General features: G+C 39.5%; 2 protein-coding genes across 2 annotated transcripts; one reads left to right on the forward strand and one right to left on the reverse strand.

The window, feature by feature from the left end:
* The first annotated feature begins 330 nt into the window (after positions 1-330).
* Positions 331-9,399, forward strand: LOC135467215 (uncharacterized protein CXorf65 homolog). Its single transcript, XM_064744982.1, has 6 exons — positions 331-462; positions 4,718-4,804; positions 5,065-5,184; positions 5,705-5,779; positions 6,807-6,857; positions 7,896-9,399. The coding sequence occupies exons 1-6, from the start codon at positions 438-440 to the stop codon at positions 8,048-8,050; spliced, it is 513 nt and encodes a 170-aa protein (XP_064601052.1). The 5' UTR covers positions 331-437; the 3' UTR covers positions 8,051-9,399.
* Positions 9,400-9,658: 259 nt separating this feature from the next.
* On the reverse strand, positions 9,659-20,220 carry LOC135461252 (nucleolar pre-ribosomal-associated protein 1-like). The gene is made up of 13 exons (XM_064738256.1): positions 20,145-20,220; positions 18,814-18,981; positions 18,530-18,640; positions 18,064-18,127; positions 17,184-17,343; positions 16,313-16,409; positions 15,503-15,775; positions 14,391-14,497; positions 13,671-13,814; positions 13,304-13,413; positions 12,497-12,649; positions 10,929-11,695; positions 9,659-10,630 (listed from the first exon to the last, which is right to left on the reverse strand). The coding sequence occupies exons 4-13, from the start codon at positions 18,108-18,110 to the stop codon at positions 10,560-10,562; spliced, it is 1,929 nt and encodes a 642-aa protein (XP_064594326.1). The 5' UTR covers positions 18,111-18,127; positions 18,530-18,640; positions 18,814-18,981; positions 20,145-20,220; the 3' UTR covers positions 9,659-10,559.
* Between the last annotated feature and the right edge of the window lie 253 nt (positions 20,221-20,473).

Consider the following 20,473-nt stretch of genomic DNA (forward strand, 5'->3'; position numbering starts at 1 on the left):
TAAGAAAAAAAGCAATGACTGAACATTTCTCTAAAGTGAAAAATGTGACCTAATAGGATCCCTATGATGAGTTAAACTCAAAATAGATCTTTAAATTGCTAAAATAATCCCAATATCTTAGATTACACCTTCCATAAATACGTTGGTAAACAGTTATTTATGTACACCATATCCTTACGAATTCCATTTTTAGAAGAAATATGCATGCAGATTGTGACGTCACGAAGTGACGTACGAGATGAATCGGAACCCTCCGAAATCCCCGCAAGACTGTTTCGGATAAACGTTCTGTTTTTCGAATAATGACGTCGAAAAATGTAAAGCGTTTGGAAAACGTCCTCACATGCACTCTTGACCGCCATGACACTTGAACTTTAAATGTTAACAAGAGAATTGTATTTCAAGGCTTTGGTGGTAACAGGGGCGGGCTTCTCACAATGTTCGTCAAGTTGTTGTATGGAGGTAAGACTGTTTCCCTGAGCCTATCATATGCATCTAACAAGGGATAGCCGATATTGCCTATACAGGATATATTAGGCTCTTTGCATTCGTTCTCTGGTTGGTGTACAGTGAAGGAACGTAACGTGGGCTAAATCCAGTGCTGGTACATCTGATCCCAAAAAGCAAGACCGCTAGCCCAATCCGTAGGCCTACCCAATCAATAAATGGAATCTTTGGGACGGAATATCTTTTTATATGCTAACTAAAACATATTCCCCCATGTACAATTGTAAAGCAATCTTGACAACGCCTCGTTAGTTCTGCATTATGTTTATTATGCTTTTATTTTATTTATTCCATAAGGTTATTCACATGGGACACTGTAGTATAAAAATAGAAAAAATGAAAACTGATTTGGTACAGAATAAATTGATCACATTATACTAGTCACTCCTCTTAAAACAACCTGATTACACAGTCCTGTGGGCCTACATTCAAATACGAATATTGTCTTAGTCGCATCTATTATGGGTTTCAACCAGCTCCGAAACGTGGACGTTGACGCCAACAAGCTCGTAACGGCTCTTCGTAGTGCGCTCCCTTTTGCGGATGTGACGGACAAATTCCTGAACGGAATCAAATGCCAGAAGCACAGCAGTGCCATCTAGGCTCATTCGGCCAATTTTGTTATTACAATGGGAATCAAAATAGCGCAAGCGCCCATTCACATCTCTGACTACGGCTCCACTGATGTTACCCACGGTGATAACAGCGCCGTCGTAGCCCTGTTCGATGACAGTGGTGACTGCCACTTCCAGCGGACTGTCACCCAGATCCTCCGGGTCAACTTTATCCGGCATCACGGATCCCGACAAAACGTCACCGTAGAACTCCTTCGACTTGGAGAAGAAAATAGTTCGCGTTTGTTTGTAACCTTTAACAAACCACTTGGAATTGACGCAGGGAACTGGAACTTGATGACGATGGTGCTCTCCGACTTGTATCTCGTGTAGCGCCAATCGGCTATCCGTCAATCGCCTGTCCAATTTGGACAGCAGTTCGCAGTGAAATCGATCCCCGAATCGAAGGATGGCGTCCATCTCTTTGGTTCTCCAATAATTGACTGGTATGGTTTTGGACACCAGGACAGCACCAAGTGCCATGGAGGTACACTGAGAACCCCTGTATTTGGACAAGCCACGACGTCCGGATTGTTGATGAAAAGAGGCACATACCGTCTCCAAAGGATCTGGGGATATTCGATAGTTTTCTTCATTTTCTGAAAAAAAAGAGACAAAAAACATAGAGAAAGCTAATTCAGAATTTTTATCCCACGCTACTTATGCAAAATTTACGTATGGAGCAAACTAATTTTCCAACTAAAAAGTTGCTTTTCACGCTTTTGGTCACGCATCGAACTTTTCGCGGCACGAATCTCCATATATCAAACCCGAGCAACGTGTGTAGGCTAGCAGTCACAGTACGAAAAATTAGACGAGCAGAAGTCATTAAATATGTGAACATTACCACCCTTTTTCACTGGGTAAACCTAATGAACATCAATTGCCTTATTTTCATGACTAAAACACAACCAAGTAGTTTGCATGGAATAGTTATCCTGGCAATTAAAGACGTGGGCGTTGGACACCATTTTGCGATCCACCATTATATCACATTATCCTACAATGTTTTGGAGATAAAAAAAGGCAAACATTTTGAATGGTTATCAGCAGTTGCGATATTAATATTATATACGATACAATCTAAATCTGTAAAAAAAAAAAATCCAAAATAAGGCTGAGTCCAAGAGAAACATTAGAAATTAATGCGTCACGAAATGATAAAAAGCTTCTGTATGGCATTAAAAATAAGGTTGATATGAAATACTGACAATCAGGAAAGCTGTTATCAAGATATACTATAATTATTTTGTTATACTAGGAAATTCTGGGTAGGCCTCTTAACTGTGTGAGCTCGTCTAAGGAGAATTCGGGACAAAAGGATTCTCATAAAAGTAGAAAAATAGGATTTTTTTTTTTTTTTTTTTTTTTTAATTTTAAAGGATTTCCGTTTACATCTCTGGTTCAGAATTTTGGGAAACAAGACTGGTATTTTCCCGTAAATGTTTACGTTAAAGAAACTACAATAATTAGACAACGTGTAACAACGTCAAAGAAGTGATTCAATATTTTTGTAAACTACAACTGGTTTTGTGACATTACGCACTTCTGAGTACTTTGCCACGCATATTTTCAATCTTACCTAATCTTACTGGTATTTTTCTTTTACGATCAGCAGCTCCAGGGGCGGTATGCCTCACTTTTGGACTGCACCCCACGTGTTTAGTGGAGATTGTCCGGTCCACAATTGTACCCCTGTTAACCAAAAAATGAACACTAATTTTAAAACGGGTAATTTAATTACACAGGAAACATAAAATGGATGAACTTTAATAACATTACATAGAGATGGCCAAAATGCATTCTGATGACCAACAAAGGTCACGCCAAACACGTGAGCAAAGTCCTAACTCAAATGAAAATAAAGACAACTACAGTTTTAAGTGTTACTTCGTTGCGGATCTAGCCAATGTCTCACCCGTACATGTAATCGTCTTCGACCATCAACGAAAGCGGTCTTGTAGATGGGGAAGGAAAATGGCCGAGTGCAACAGGCAGTCCTAGCAGAGGAGACATGCCGACGTTGATTCTGCCATGGAATACTGGTCAGTGACGCCTTCATCTGTTGGGAAAGTCTCCTCACGGCACAGTCTGGGATGGGTGACGGCCTCCGGCTTGCCCAACTAGTCCCGTGTTTTATATGGGACAATTCTAGCTTTCCTGCCTTGTCATTTACATGGAAATAGCTGCCGAAGAATTTGTATTGAAAGGAATCATCCGGTATGACTTGGGTCTTCATGTCCGACGACGTGAGTCACTCTGTAAGTCTTCTCTACATGTATGTTCTATTACGTCAGTCTTGTGAGTCCGGTAATTTTTATTGGTAAGAAATGTATATATTTGATTAAAATTATTAAAACAAACAAACAAAACAAAACAAAAAAAAACTAAAAAAGCAAGGAAAGCAATGTGTAACAAATGACATTCGCAAAAATCATGGAGGTCAGGCCTACTCCCACACACCGCTTTTACTATAAAACTGATGTGCGTTCTAAAATTGCAAACAAGCAGTCAACTACATACACATACATTTGAAATTTGAAAACAGTTGATGGTTGAAGCTGCACCGAGCTTGTGCACCGAGCTTGTGCAGCTGCAATAAAGTGAACGCAATGGTTTTTCAGTGAAAGCTGCATATAGCAAAGAGCTGGTCACAGGCCAGAAGATAAAAGATGGCCTGACGGGGGTGGGAAGGGGTAGTCATGCATGCAAGGGGAAAAGTAGATACAAAGTTGACGGCTACTGGCATTCTCAAAACCCCAAAAGACAACGTGTGGAATACTCACTGGCACGGGAAATATTTGTGTTTTACATGGAAATTACATTACTCGTCTACCGTCACAAATACATAGGCTTGTTCGCCCATATACAACGAGACTTTTTGGGATCAGGTCCGTCCTCAAGACGGCGACAGAACAGGCTTCATTTTCACTTGAGATGACTTACGACAATACAACACAATGCAAGACTTGACAATGCGTTCTACATTTACCACGGCACAAATGTCACTTGTGCAGAACATGTCTATTTACTGCAAAATACCTGTAGGTACAGAATTTGATCACAATTCACTTTTCATCTCTAAGCCTACAGTTAACAATGGCAATGTGGCAGAGACTAGATTTGTGAGATACGATGACGACACCACGCAGCTTTACAGACTAACGCGAATCATTTGCCATGAAGGATGAAAATCATACGATGACACGACCACAACTTTATACCACTGATCTAATTTTATAAAACGGCATTTGAAACTTCGAATTTTCTGTCAATGATGACTTTTACTAGGCGCGACAAACAGAATCACAACAGTAAACTGCATGTGTGGTTGCAGTTTTCATCTCTAGTGTAAAATGAGTTTTATTTCTTGACAGTGAAAATTTACATACAAAGCTGCAAGGGCCCATGCAGTGCTGTGACTAAGCGAAATCGTCAGGGGCCGGGTTCACGAGGCCCCCTCAAACGTTAGGTCTACAGCGCTGGTTGCCATGGTAGTTACTGTCACGTTATTCTACGAGTGCCTTGTGCATCCTGTCCAGGGTACATATAATCTTAGCAATTCACTTAATTTTCCTTTTTTTTTACCACAACAGATGAAGAAAGTGTACTGTTGAATCCCGACTGTTCCATAATAAACTTCATGCAGTATGTGAGAGAAAGATGCGACTTCGACAATAAAGGCAAGTGATGTTACGGCGGACGTAGATATAGCCTGTTTTAATGATCTTTTAAAATTCTTTTACTGAAGTATAAAAAGGCTAGGAAGACGCTAATTACATAATGCGGTTGTGATGTTACCTATTTACTAAACGTGGTGTAAAAAATGTGTCTATGAATACGGACGATGTAAGACTACCTAAAAAGCGTCCAAAAGTAGAAAATGTTAATTTCACATCTGATTTCGACAACCAGTGAACTTTTTATTTTCTCAATCCGTCAGGTTTACTAGCTTTCTGTAACGACAGCGGCCAGGTGATCATGGTGAGCGAGAAGCAGACGATGGAGACGCTGGCGGGAAGTATGGAGCACAGAGAAAGCTATGTCCCTCTGGAGTTGGAAAGTACGTCGACCATCTTGCTGCACTAGTGTCCGTATCTGCTCTGCACGACTTGCTAAGCGATATGACGTCACAGATTTCCATATTAATATATTAACCCGAATGCGTCGGTCTTAGGATGGCTTAGACGCGGGAAATCAGGGTATTCTTGATGTGTAGACCATTCAATGTCAAAAGTTCAATGCCGATTCTGGGCTATTGGTAAATCAGCTATACTTTCCTCAGACAGGAGAACGAATAGGCCAACTCTGGTATACGAGGCGTACAATGTCGTACCTACATTGCGTCCTGCGTATTAGCTACGTGTAGCTTAACTGTGTGTTGTCATGGACGTTACGCAAGGCACCAGTTACGTATGTTCCTTAAAGATGGTCCCCCCAAACAGCATGACTAGTTTTATGGATTTCACATAGTTTATTACGTAACGTAGATAGCATAAAGTGAACACCCTGATCTTCAGGCGGACAAATGTCTTCACTCTTCCACGTTTGTGTATAATCCTGGGGTTTTTAATAATTTCCAGGAAACTCCTCTAACAAAATAACCAAGGCAATTCCACTGCTGAAAAATTACGAAAAACACTTCCCATCTTTAGAGCGTAAGTTACTAACGTTGACAGGCCCCAGGGTCATGAATCTGTCCTAGACTAATCGGATTTAATCTTAACTGAAGTAGTATCATTCCTGTGCTTATATTTGGACATATTTACACCCTAATTTTCATTCCTGTCATGAATATCTGAGACAACTCTCTCTATTAAAATGAACATTCTTAAGTCTAAGTTTTACTGAAGAAACTGTTTTGAAGGTAGACTAGATGTAAATCTGACTTAAGTCTAAGACAGGTTCGTGATCCTGGGCCCAGGTAATTTATGATCCCACTGTGTGAATTTTATTTGTCACTAAACATTTGAACAAACAACTGGCTAATAGTATTTCAACTGCTCCTTCTTTACGTTTCAATACATCATAGTTATGGCAATTCAGCCACTTCTTGTCCTCACAAACTAACTTTCCTGTCATTAGTTCAATGACATATATATATATATTAACACCACTGCTATTTAATCATACACAGTTTCTTGCCTTACATACCGTCACTTCTGTTCTGTCATACATTAGTTCTTTGCTGCACTGACACTAGTGTTTTATGGTACATTAGTTCTTTGCTCTACTTACACTGGTGTTTTGTTGTACATTAGTTCCTTGCTGCACTAACACTGGTGTTTTGTTGTACATTACTTCCTTGCTGTACTAGCACTGGTGTTTTGTTGTACATTAGTTCCTTGCTGCACTAACACAGGTGTTTTGTGTACATAATAGGTCCTTGCTGTACTAACACAGGTGTTTTGTGTACATAATAGGTCCTTGCTGTACTAACACTGGTGTTTAGCTGTACATAATAGGTCCTTGCTGAATTAACACTGATGTTTTGATATACATTTGTTCTTTGCCCTACACAGAATCACTGCTGTTTTGCCATACATGTCTCTTTTTTGGAAGTTTACAAAGATTGAGTCATACAAGTGTTCTCTATCACACAACAGTTTGTTTCCTCACAGATGGATAAAAAACACTATAGACTTCACTTTCAATTTCAGTCTTTTGCTCTTTCTTGTTCTTCAGAAAAACTTAAGACACTGGTAACAGATTCACCGGAAAAAACAAGAAAACGATGTAAGTTTTAATTAAACACAAACAATCTGATGCTGTTGTCAAAGTTGTCTACAGGAGCCAAGCTGATGTGTGGGACTGAGCCACAGAAGCAGAATATTTATTTATTTATTTAATTGAAGTTTTGTGCTGTACTCAATGTATTTATTTATTTGATTACTGTTTTACGCCGTACTCAAGAATATTCCACTTATACGACGACGGCCAACATTATAGAGAGAGGAAACCGGGCAGAACCCGGGGGAAAACCAGGACCATTTGCAAGTTGCTGACAGACCCTGTCAGCAGGAGAGGAAGCCAGCATAAGCTGCGCTGTACTCAAAAATATTTTAGGGGCCAAAATGAAAAGCCATACATATATTTATTTATTTACTTGATTGGTGTTTTACGCCGTACTCGAGAATATTTCACTTATACGACGGCAACCAGCATTGTGATGGGAGGAAACCCGGCAGAGCCGGGGGGAAAACCCACCATCATCCGCAGGTTGTTGACAGACCTTCCCACTTTCGGCCAGAGAGGAAGCCAGCATGAGCTGGACTTGAACTCACAGCAACCGCATTGGTGAGAGGCTCCTGGGTCATTACGCTGTGCTAGCGCGCTAACCAACTGAGCCACGAAGGCCCCAATAGTCAAAACAGTATTTGAGTCTGCGATGGCAAGTTGTTGGCATACAACTCGTGTGTGAGCCCAAGTGAGGTCACGCGAAATGTTCGTTTCATTTTTACGTATATCATTCCTTTATTTATGATCCAAACAACATCACTAACGTCGATGACATAAGTGATCGTTTGGGTAACCACTATTCCTCACGCTGAGTGTACGCCAATTGTGCAATTTTTTTTAGCAATGCTACAGGCTGTTCTTCTCTTGTTTAGGTGTCATGTTTTGAAAAACTTGCCCCAATAAACAAACGGGCAGACTGCACAGCATGCAGGCATTGTCGTCTTAATGTCGTTAAGTGCAAAATTCTTCGCTCGGATAAATGTTTATTCCTGTTGGGCTGACGATATGATTTTGTTCTATTTTGTTTGAATACAGCGCCCGTGACTGGAGAAAAGAATGTAAAACGGAAGGATGCAGACAAAAGTCGGATGCGGTTAGATAAAGAAAGCCCAACGATCAGCACAGACTCTGTGGTGAAGAAAAGTGTGTCTCGTTTGAGCAAAAAACAGCGCAAGAAGGCTTCAGACTAACTGTAAATAAATTAATCACACCGTTTTAACACCATTGACAATTCTTGACCTCTTCTGCTTGCTTCTTTCAATATACCATATTGATGTGCAGTAATGAACTTTGGTACATTTGATAATACCAATGATTCCAAAACGGATTCCTTGTGACCCAGATTCGTTGCCGGCCGAATGGTTACAGATGCAAGCTCTTACAAGATTCCATCAGCTAGTAAACAAAGAGGTGGAGTACTGAAATTCAGCTATCTACAATATATAGTATTATACTAAGATAATTTAGTTCTTTTTTTTAGATCTTTGCGTTCATAACCCTGGTCAATCTGAACTATTGTTGTCATGTATGTCTCCCCAACTTATGTTGGGAGGAGACGTATAACCTGCTGTGTTTCCACATCCGTCAACGTATTTTATCGGCAAGATATATTTCAAACTTACTTACCGTGCAGAGATTTTAATGCCTGATTAGATTTTGATGCCCGTCTATTAGTCTGTTGTCCCTTGACTCTGTTCAAGCTATTCTGCTTGGCTTCTACTAATCTATACCAGATATCTATAAAACTGAAATTTAATATTAAATGAATTTTAAGCAAATTTGATTATGTTTTAACCATTTTCACTAACTACTGCTTTGTGTGCAAGGTGTCTCCTGAAGCACTTAACCGATTACAATTAGATTTGCTCTGAAGCTTTCTGAAGATGACTTTCGTAACTGCTTAGATTTTGGTTTATCTATCCAATTGATGGGGTTTTAACCATTTTGATCGGATACAATTTGTCTATAAGATGTTTCCTTATCAGATCAGCTTGACTGGATTTAATGAAATTTCATTTTTTTATGAAGACCCTCATATAACCAATTAGATTTTGCTAATTGGTGAAAGCTGGTTGCACGTGGTCAACATTTGTTGTCCGTTTAGGAGACTCCAGGATTGGGACACTACCACACGATGTGCTTAAGGTTACGTTTTGGCACAAAATGGCAATATTTCCTCGTTTTGTCTGTATGCTCGCATGGCATTCGCTCCCATTGATGCTGATTGGTTGATAGAGACAACGATCTCACAAGATCCATATCAGCCAACATACGGGCATATCTGCGCCTGGCTCATTTGTGTCTGGACTATTAGTGGCCCAAAATTGAACAAGCTAAAACATTGTATCGAATTTTCAAGAGTCTGGAATTCTTGTAGTTGTTACCCACACACAATTTCTGAACATTACACTGCCTTTAAAAATGCACTTTTTGGTGTGAATTTTTAGAATAGTTGAAGGGTACTCTGATAGCCCTGTCCTGCAGGGGACCAGTGGTGATAGTACAGCTAACATGGCACAAACACAACACAAGTACGCTCAGGCTTAATACATTCATTGTTAATACATTCAGCCAGTACCTTGGTACCAACGTCCACGTTCAGCAAGTACCTTGTTCCCAATGTCCACATTCAGCAAGTACCTTGTTCCCAATGTCCACATTCAGCAAGTACCTTGTTCCCAATGTCTACATTCAGAAAAGTACCTTGTTCTCAATGTCCACATTCAGCAAGTACCTTGCTTCTGTACCTATGTCCACAATCCTTTTGATTAGTATTCATACTCCTAACTGTGCATACGTGGCTCTCAACCTTTCACTTTACATCACTGCCACCAATAGCAAATTTTGTACAGAAATCTTGAACAGCGCCAAGGTCACTGGGGTCACAGTGATGAGGCAGAAGGTGATGTCAGAAAACACAAACAATCCGTCAACCTTTGTCTCCATGCGTATAAACAATACTTTATACACATACAATTTTATTGATGAACGCTGGCTAAAAGTTCCGCAGGAGTACATCAGTGATGAGGCAAATCCTAAACAAGAACGTGCGTCTCACAGGCTCCAAACGTCAAGCTTGTCTAGTGGCGCCAGTGATGTAAAGCGAAAGATAGAGAGTGATGCATGCATTGTAAGGATTATGTACTTTGTTACCAATGTCCACCATCAGCAAATACCTTGTTCCTAATGTCCACATTCAGACAGTACTGTACCTTGTTCCTTGTGTCCATACAGCATGTACCATACCTTGTTACCAAAGTCCACATTCTGCGAGTACCGATTTCATGTGTCAATGAGTGATATCATCACGGACACAAGAAACACACAGTCTGTCTGTAGCAGGTGAATTAACAAGGAAATATAAACCAATGTTTATTTGACAATAGAAAAGTCCTTTGATTCTTATATCAGAAATCAGAGTTACATGATACAGTTCCAAGCAGGAGCAATATTTCTATAGATATCTTTCTTGGAAAGTATATTTTTGGATAATTATACTTTGCTACTGTATACTTTTGACTGTGAAGAGAATAATGCACTAGTTCCAACTATCCACTCTCAGCCAACAATGCATGTTCAACTTTGCTGTACAAAAAAAGAACTTCAGAAAACTGAATTAAAATCCAGTCAAAAAGACCTTTTGACATTTTAACTGTAAGATTCTGTTATCTGTTTTCAGTCCTGGAATATTCCCTACCACTAAACGCTTGAAGTTTTCACACTCAGCTCCCAAAAGAACTTTCTCAGATCTGCACTGTCTTCTTTTGCATCTGCAATTGAAAAAATTAAAATGCAGAAAATTTTACTCAGATAGATGGTTAGCAGTACCATGCATTTATTTTTCTCTAGATACATGCATACATGTACACACCTTTTCAAAGAATTACCTGGTTTTTTACTTCAAATTGTGAATGTGCCCCAAAATACTTTGGTGTGGAATGGAAGTGGCAAGCACCAGGGAACACCCCATGTATCTCACCTGTACTACACCTGATTACAAATAATCCTGCACAAATCATGATATTCTGAAGTAAAAGTATCAGTTGTGAGATGGTTACGGTCACTTACCCCTGTCAGCCGGCTGGTCTGGGTTAAAGCGAGCTGTTTTACCCGTGTACTCTGGGGGTAGAGACTGAGCCACATTGATGAGCACACAGTTCAGCAGTCTCACAGTCTCCCTATCGTCACTTATCTCCCGAGGCCTCCAGTCCTCACCCACAGTCCCTGTGTGCTCTTCCCAGGCTTCATACAACATGGTATAAACGTCCAGCAATAAAGTAAGGGCTGAGTGACCTTCGCCTTTCCTACCAGTCTCACTTATCTCCCTTGCCAAACACTTCAACATGTCTTCCCCACTGTGAATCCAGCTCTTCACCCACTGCAGTAACATTTTCACTTCGTTATTTTTCTTCTGTTTGTTGAGGAATATCTTAAGAGCTGTCACACAAATGGTGGAGATGGTTTCTAGCCAATGTCTGTCCTCCAAGGGCTCTGGCTCACAGGACGGCAGCCATCTAACTGTCACTCTCAGGAGAACGCTGTGCAATTCTGACATACCATCCTTCCCAACATCTGTCTGCGAAACCTCTGCGGCTTGCAGTTTACCTTTCGTCAGTTTTGAGGTTTTCGTGGAACACATTGTGAACCCTGACATTTCCATGGCAATGAAAATTCTCTTTGCTGCAGCCTCATCTTTCATAATGGTGGAGTAGTAAGACACTAATCGTGCCATGTCCAGCGTAGTGACAGGACTTGAACCAGTGTCTTCCCCCTCCCCTAACACAGACAGCAGTGTGGACAGACAGCGAGTGGCGCTCTCCACAGGGGTGGTATCACTGGCAATACACACAACATAACATAAGTCCTTTACCCCCACATACATTATGAACAAACCCTGATATGACTAAAATAATTAGTGATGATAAGCCAGAATCATTCATTTATATATAAATCTCTGTTGAATCCTGGATCATGAATGTCTTGAAGTTTCGATATGACACAATATTCAAACTTTATGTTTTTGACAAGAAATCAGTTCTCCATTAAAAAAAAATATAAAGCATGATACATAGTAGGCACATGACTTAAACCACAGTCTCAATTATCATAAATATACATATAACGTCTGGAAGCTTAGGGGCTTAATTCAGGGGCTTAAGCTCTTGAGCAGTTTCCGAAAACAAAGGCCAAGCTTCCTATATAAACACTCCTACAGTATTTAAGACCAGGAATTACTTTCACAAAAGCTGATGAATCAGATTTCATGTAATAATGTGAAGTTTCCGAGAATGACATCCATATGTTACAGTGCCATATAAAGGTGACATTATTTGCCAGGAAACTGACGAAAATCTGAAAAGTTAAAATCTTGTGAAGGTGAGCCCTGACTGGGATATGTCATATTGTATCCGAAGTGGATTGTAATGTCACATTTCAACTGATTTTATTTAGGTATAACTTTGAGCTGAAGAATTTAGAAATACAGGTTTGCATTTTCAGATAAGTGGAGAAAATCTTGACATTATGCAGGATTTGAAGCAAGCAATTTTATTGGTCAACAGCTGATTGTCAGAGGCAAAGCAATGTGAGCGAAATGTCTGCTGTTGAACAAAAGGTGAAGAAAAAATTGCACTTACTCAAACTGGCCAATAATCTGTCTTAGAAGCATGAGTACTCCTTGTCTAAGAGGGTCACAATCCCCTAGAGGGCGTTTCCTTTTGCTTGTCACTGCTGTCCATAAAGCGTCAACCACAGAGATTAACAGAGGGATTCTGTCAGGAAACCCACAACTGTGAGTAAGAAAAAAAAAACACATTACTAACATTTCCATTAATATTTCTGCACAGAAGTGCAATGAAGTTCAGATGGGTGGGAAATCATGAAATCATGAAATACATGGCTCACCAGGGTAATCATGACATCTGTGGCTAACCAGGGATATCATGGCATCTATGGCTAACCAAGGTAACCATGGCATCTGTGGCTAACCAGTGAAACCATGGCTCACCAGGGAAACAATGGCATCTACGGCTAACCAGGGAAACCATGGCTCACCAGGGAAACCATGGCATCTATGGCTAACCAGGGAAACCATGGCTCACTAGGGAAACCATGGCACCTATAGCTAACAAGGGAAACCATGGCTCATAAGGGGAAACCATTGTTCATCAGGGAAACCATGGCATCCATGGCTAACCAGGGAAACCATGGCTAACAAGGGAAACCATGGCTCATAAGGGAAACCATTGTTCATCAGGGAAACCATGGCATCCATGGCTAGCCAGGATGACCAGGATTTATTTAGACATAAATACATTGTTTTGCATTTACATGTACATGTAGTTATGCAATTCAGAGCTTCAAAACATGGACAAAATTCAAATTCCAGTTAATATTAAACCTGTTTGGTCACAAGACCTTACAGTCATGTATTCCAGCCTCACCTATTTTCCACCATGCCAGCCAATGATGTTAAGAATCCTTCTTTCCTCACCAAATCAGACGCAACTGTCTTTTCTCGACATGCAGTTTGCAAAATTTTCAAAATCTGAACCTGAAGCCAACAAGGTACATATCAATTTGTTTTCTTAATTGTTTCTTTGTCATTGTAGGATTTTATTTTTCAGTATTCACTTTTTTATAAAAAATTTATTTAATAATACCACACCTTGGGCTTAGTGAGAAACAAACATGCAATTGAACAGGGACTAATTGTTACTTTGGATATTTATGCCTTATGTACAGACAGCACTAGTGAGGTTTTGTGTTCATGTACTGCTGGTGTGGCAAGCATTGCTAACAATCTTTTACCTTGCACCAGTTATCACTGAGAACAGACTGATAGAATGTGATGAGCAGTTTGAAAACAAATCTGCGCTGGTAGATTCTGTAGTCTGATGTCTCTCGCAGGCCTGTAGTCAAAAGTTCCAACATCCATCCCCTCTCCTGCTTGTACTGAAAATCAATTCAATCTGATTTAAAAAAATTTCCCTTCATTGTCACTGAATACAAAGCAAGGCACCGCTTTTGATGGCTGAAAATTACTGGACTGTACGGTAAAACAATACACATACACAACATTTTCTTTTCAGGAGTGCAATTTAGAGAAATTTGATGGAATGTTGGAATAAATTCAGCTTAATCAGAAAAGTATGGTGCTGTTGGTACATGGTATGAATATTGATGGCAGGCAGGAGATACATGTATCTGTTCTGTATATAACATGACACAGATGCTTTCAACTGGTTGAAAAAAAAAACACAATTTGTAAATTATTAGTATAAAAAGTATTTTGTTCCGTTCTTTAAGAAATCATTAATGTGACAATAAATATGACAGCTATTTCTTCTGTCACAACAAGCAACGCCTCTTGCTGACTCTGGATTTTCTTCTGTCACAACAAGCAATGCCTCTTGCTGACTCTGGATTTTCTTCTATCACAACAAGCAATGCCTCTTGCTGACTTTGGATTAATCACTTGAAATCCCACTTTAAAAGTGGACTTGTACATGTACAAATAGTGAGTCTCACCTCAAAGCTAGAACTGTTAAACAGTTTGTAGAACTCTGGGACATCGAGGAAATTCATGTCAGGTTTGAGGAGGAGGAAGGCGTTGACTTCCATGAACATGTGACTCTCTAATCAGAAAAGAAAAACCCACAAGAAATCTGCATTCAAACAATCTGACCATACTTATCATTTAGAAACATTCCTTGAGGGTAAAACATAATATAGCCATAGGTTTTTCACATAAGAACGGTACTGATCCAATATCTCGTGTGACCGGCACCTGTAAGCAATATTCTATAGTCTTATTTATACACGCAGTGTCACATCACCAATGTAGTTAATTAACTCTTTGTCCTGCAACTTAAATGCGTACATTTATTTATTTTTTCTTTTGATTGGTGGTTAATGCAATTGCTGAAGAATTTATCACTCCTTGGACGACGGTCAAGTTTATGGGTGAAGGGAACTGCTGTACTCAGAGTAAAGCACTGACCTGTGTTAAAGAAACTGCTGTACTCAGAGTAAAGCACTGACCTGTGTTAAAGAAACTGCTGTACCCAGAGTAAAATATTGACCTGTGTGAAGGGAACTGCTGTCCTCAGAGTAAAGCACTGACCTGTGTTAAAGAAACTGCTGTACTCAGAGTAAAATATTGACCTGTGTGAACGGAACTGCTGTCCTCCGAGTAAAGCAATGACCTTTGCTAGGTACCTGACAAACCCTGTGATTTAAAACTGCTGTACTTTGGTAAATTAAATGAGGGGCCTCCATGGCTCAGTTGGTTAGCGCGCTAGCTCAGCGTAATGACCCAATGCGTAATGAGTCTCTCACCAATGTGATCGCTGTGAGTTCAAGTCTAGCTCATGCTGGCTTCCTCTCCGGCCGTACGTGGGAAGGTATGCCAGCAACCTGCGGATGGTCGTGGGTTTCTCCCGGGCTCTGCCCAGTTTCCATCTTCCATAATGCTGGCCGCCGTCGTATAAGTGAAATATTCTTGAGTACGGCATAAAACACCAATCAAATAAATAAATAAATAAATAAATAAATTAAATGAAAAATGTTGATAAAACTGAATTACTGGTCACTAATTCTTTGAGAACCGATGAGAGTTTCTTCTCAGACAAGCATCTCACCTGGCTTACACAGGGTGACCAGAGCCTTGTCTAGGAAGTGCATGACCACACATGCTAACTTCATGTTAGGTTCCTTCACGCTGTTCCGGAATGTCTTCATCAGATACAAGACCTGGTGTTTGCCTGTAAACTTGGAGCCCTCCACATGCTGATGGAAGAGACTGAGAGCCAGGTAGCCCATGCTGCGAACTGCCTCATCGTGACAACTCAGGGAAGCGAACAGGTATCCAAGGCAACGGCTCTCAACAAACTGATGACAATCAACAATGTTTTCTAACAAAAAAAAAAATATTTGTATTCATCATATGTTTATCTTGCTACGGGTGTTTTACTTTTTGCTCGACACATTATTTCAGAAACAAGACTCTGTGTATCCTGGTGTTTTACTTTTTGCTCGACACATTATTTCAGAAACAAGACTGTGTATCCTGGTGTTTTACTTTTTGCTCGACACATTATTTCAGAAACAAGACTGTGTATCCTGGTGTTTTACTTTTTGCTTGACACATTATTTCAGAAACAGACTGTGTATCCTGGTAGCAAGATCGTCCAATGCTGTTTTCTTTCGCATCATATAAACACATCGATGACATTAGATGATACATCTACATTTTCAGTTTAATATTAAACACCATCCTAGAGAAGACAAAGTACATCATAAAAGCCACCAAGCAAATTTTATTGTGAGCAACAGAAGCTGCAGTACTGCATGGCTTTGGGCTCGATAATGACTACATTCATCTATGCTGAATGAGAAATTCAAAAAAAAAAAAAAAAGGATGGTGACTGAATGACAGATGTTTAACTTACCTGGTCCCAGAATCTGAATGAGCACTGTGAGGAGGAAGCATGGGTCATAGCAGTCCACCTCTGTTTTCAGGTCACTCGCCTCTTCCACACTGTCTGTCTAACAACATCACACACACAAATGTTCTCATAAAAACATGCTATAGGTGTTATACATTGTACAGAATTCAAGATTCCTTTATATTTCAGCTCATACAGGCTTCCTCTCCGGCCCTACGTGGAAGGTCTGTCAGCAACCTGCGGATGACCGTGGGTTTCCCCCCAGGCTCTGCCCGGTTTCCTCTCTACAAAATGCTGGCCGCTGTTGCATAAGTGAAATATTCTTGAGTACGGCGTAAAACACCAATCAAATAAATAAATAAATAAATAAATAAATAAATAAATCCTTCATATTTATTTACTTACTGGATTGCTTTTTCGTGTAGATCGCTGTGTCAACCTATCAGACATACATCTGATAAAGGCTGTTACATACAGCTCAAAGTTTATGTTCTACAATAAAATAGCTAGTCTTAAAGGTACTACCTTTATATATTAAATTTTTGCTTTTGAACAACATACTCAAATATCTGACAGTTATTGGATGGCAGTCAGTTTTCTGTGTAGACAAAACTAGAGTATCAAATTTTTGCAACTTACTGGTGAATTCCCCCATATGTGACATGTATCAAAAAGACATATTACAAATATTTGTATTATTATTTTTTTTTTGGTATGTTTGACTGATACATAAATATAAGTGAAAAGTTACATAGTGATGATTTTACAAGGTGTAAGAGAGTAGCGCTTTAAAGTTGGTTTCGTTCACTACTATGAATTTTATTCAAGATGGAGAGCTGATATAAATCCTACAAATGCTGAATTCCTCACATACCTGTAACGTTCTCCTCAGTGGGAAATGATGGACAGACCTAGCCATTCTGTCTCTGTCCAACAGCTCCAGCACCTGACCAGGGCTCACGTGACTTGTGAGTGATCTCCCCTTAGTCTTCATGGAGTAATACTGCCGAGCTTTAGAGCCCCAAAGAAATGGCCTACAAAATGACGCACAAGTACCTGATAAGAACAGTTAATGTGTACTGCATGCTAAAGCTACAACCACATGGTATCTCAACCGATGGCACAGTGAGGTGCCTGTACATCAGAACATTTGGTTGTCGTTCACTGCATTTCAGGATTTTTTTTCCACACTCATCAGCATTATGTGTCCAGGAAAAACCACCAACATTTGGTTAGTTGATGAAAAAGACTTTGCCAGGTGTGCCATACATGTGCAAAACTTGCAAACCGGACCTGTGGAAAACAAATGGTTCTCAACCAGCGACAGATTGCAAAACTGCTTTTTGTTTTAACCATGAGTGAAAACCTAATTAAGGATGAGATTAAAGTTACCAAGAAATCCCTGTCCAAAGTTGATACAGAACAAGCGCCTTGTTTAGCTAGCCGTTATGAGGAATTTCCATACAACACCCATATGAATTCCCGGAGTGTCCACCTTTATCTTGCTTATCTTGTGGTTTGGAAAGAGCAGTCCGCTCTTCCCTACATTTCGTGCATTTGTGTTTTGAAATTAGTATTCTGGTACTTAAAATCTGAACTCCCCATTCACAGCTCCCTATCTGTCAATGGGCTGAAAATAGGCGTTACTTGTAAGAGGCAAGTCAGTATAGGAACAGCTACTAGATCCAATTTCCATGACATTCCCAATGCACTCAATAACATCACAAAGGATAAAACAGCACAAAGAATCTTACTTGAATGCTGCAAGATCCACACCAGATTTCTCATACAACATCAGCATCTTCAACAACTTCTGATCTGAAAACAATTTTTTTTTTAAATATTCGATCACTGTTGAACAGAATAGCAAGCCAGCTATTCTGATATCACCGATCAAACCATTTTCCTGAAATAAAATATGTGAAAATATGCCTGTTCCTGCTGAAATGTTCACAGGCCAGATAGGTCCTGGCAGAAACATGCAGTTTAGTCTAGAAGAAATCAAAAGGTGTGATGTTCTCCAGCAGGTTCAATTTCATTTTATATTTCTTAAATCTTAAAATTTCTTTGAATGACCTAACACTCAACAGTATACATGTACATGTTCGTTACAGAGAGCGAGCAGTGCATACCCATTTACCCCACCCTTCCTACATGTACATCATCAGTCTGGCCTGTTACAAGGCCTATCATAAATAAGGGCATGCATTTTGATTGTACCTGTGTGACTGAGAGTTGCTTGATAGGCTCCCAGGATGACAGCAACGTTGGATGTCTGACAACAACCTGGACACAGCTGGACAATCTTGACCAGGAGGCTGACCAAATTATCTGAAAATATCACCACACAGAAACAGAAAAGTGTATATATTTATTTCAATGATTGGAAAACTGGTCAGTTCTATCGATGGAGGAAATTTTGTGTATCTGGAATAAACCACTGACTACTGACCACTAAACCAGTGCATTTCTACTCTGTCATAATAATTACGCTTGATAATCACCTTTGACTGATTCTCCTTCCTCATCAAAGAGCACGGGCAGACACTTGAGTGGTTGACTATGATCAGATGAAGGTCAAGCAGACTGAGAGGGCAGTCAGAGCCAGCCTGTACACCACATCTATAAATTCTGTCAGAACGGACAATGCCAGGCTTTCTGTGTATTGATGCCTATTAAAAAATATAACTCACTTGAATAGAAGTTTAGACATTAGAGAAGAAAGCGGAGCTAAGAATACCAGGAATCTATGAGCTGTACAAATACACAGTCATAAAAATCAAAGATATTAACCAATCTGTCAAGGGACAGTCACCATTTTGAAGGACAGAAGTACATGCCAATAGGGTAACTACTAAAAGCAGCTACAACTACCTACCTATTATGGCTACCCATACATGTATTTTTGTTTTCTAGGTTAACGAGGATGAACATAAGGCAGTGATTGCTTTTTCTGCTGAATGTTGAGTGGTATTTATTTATTTATTTGATTGGTGTTTTACACTGTACTCAAGACTATTTCACTTATACTATGGTGGCCAGCAATATGGTAGGTGGAAACCAGTAGAGCCTGGGGGAAACTCACGACCATCTGCAGGTTGCTGACAGACCTTGAGTGGTATCCAATTTTTTTGGGGGGTCTACCAAAGTTATATATATGACATAATCTTTACAAATGTATTTTACCTGATTTGTGTGCCATATCCTTGTACTACAGTTATAGGCACAAGTGAAGCACAAATGAAAATCTGATGCTACTACAACTGTACATATCTATTAATATAAACATGGATTATACTACCAGGCATATTTCATCACAAAAAGATAACAGGCACCATGATAATATGTTGGCACGAGGGCTAAAAGCAATATGCTGTATTTTGTAAATTGCTCTGGACATTAAATACATAGCTCATGCCATGTGTTTATGTAGGAATTTAACTCAAAAGTCTGATTTAGTTGTAAATTTCACTTCCACAAAAAAAGGTTTTATCAGTATTTTTTTTCTTTAATAATGTAAGTACAGATACATGTATTTGCACAAACTTTGTCAAATTTGCAGCCACTTTATCATCTTTTGGCCATGTATGACAACTCATCATCTTGGCAAATTGACAAAACCTCAACCTCTCACACAGCATGTTTCTCAGTATTTCTTCATAAAGAAATTGTCAAAAAAGTGTGGAAAAATGGGGACAAAACTGATATCAGAAAACTGCAAGTGTAGAACGGTTATGAAGGTCTTCAGCTTTGACACCAAAATCTGTCAACAATTCCTCCATAATATAAACATATAGATAATATATACAGCCAGAAACTTCCCAGAAGTACTTACTTCAGAATGAGTTTAACAAGTGATGGCCACATCTCCACAACTTCATCTGCTTTTAAGTCATCAGTGTTCATGAGCTAGAAATATAATTTGTATATAATTTGAGCCTCGGTGTTACATTCATTTAATACTTGACTGATACTCAAAATGCTGTCTTGTATTTAGTCCCTCTCTCACCATAATTCTGGCCACCGTCGTATAAGTGAAATATTCTTGAGTATGGCGTAAAACACCAATCAAATTAATAAATAAATACCAGACTTGAAATGCATTTTGGGGGACATTTATGGGGGACATTTATATCAAATTTAGTTACTTTTATAGCTTTGCAA

This window comes from Liolophura sinensis, chromosome 1 (genome assembly GCF_032854445.1).
Source record: "Liolophura sinensis isolate JHLJ2023 chromosome 1, CUHK_Ljap_v2, whole genome shotgun sequence".
NCBI classification, from domain to species: Eukaryota; Metazoa; Mollusca; class Polyplacophora; order Chitonida; family Chitonidae; genus Liolophura; species Liolophura sinensis.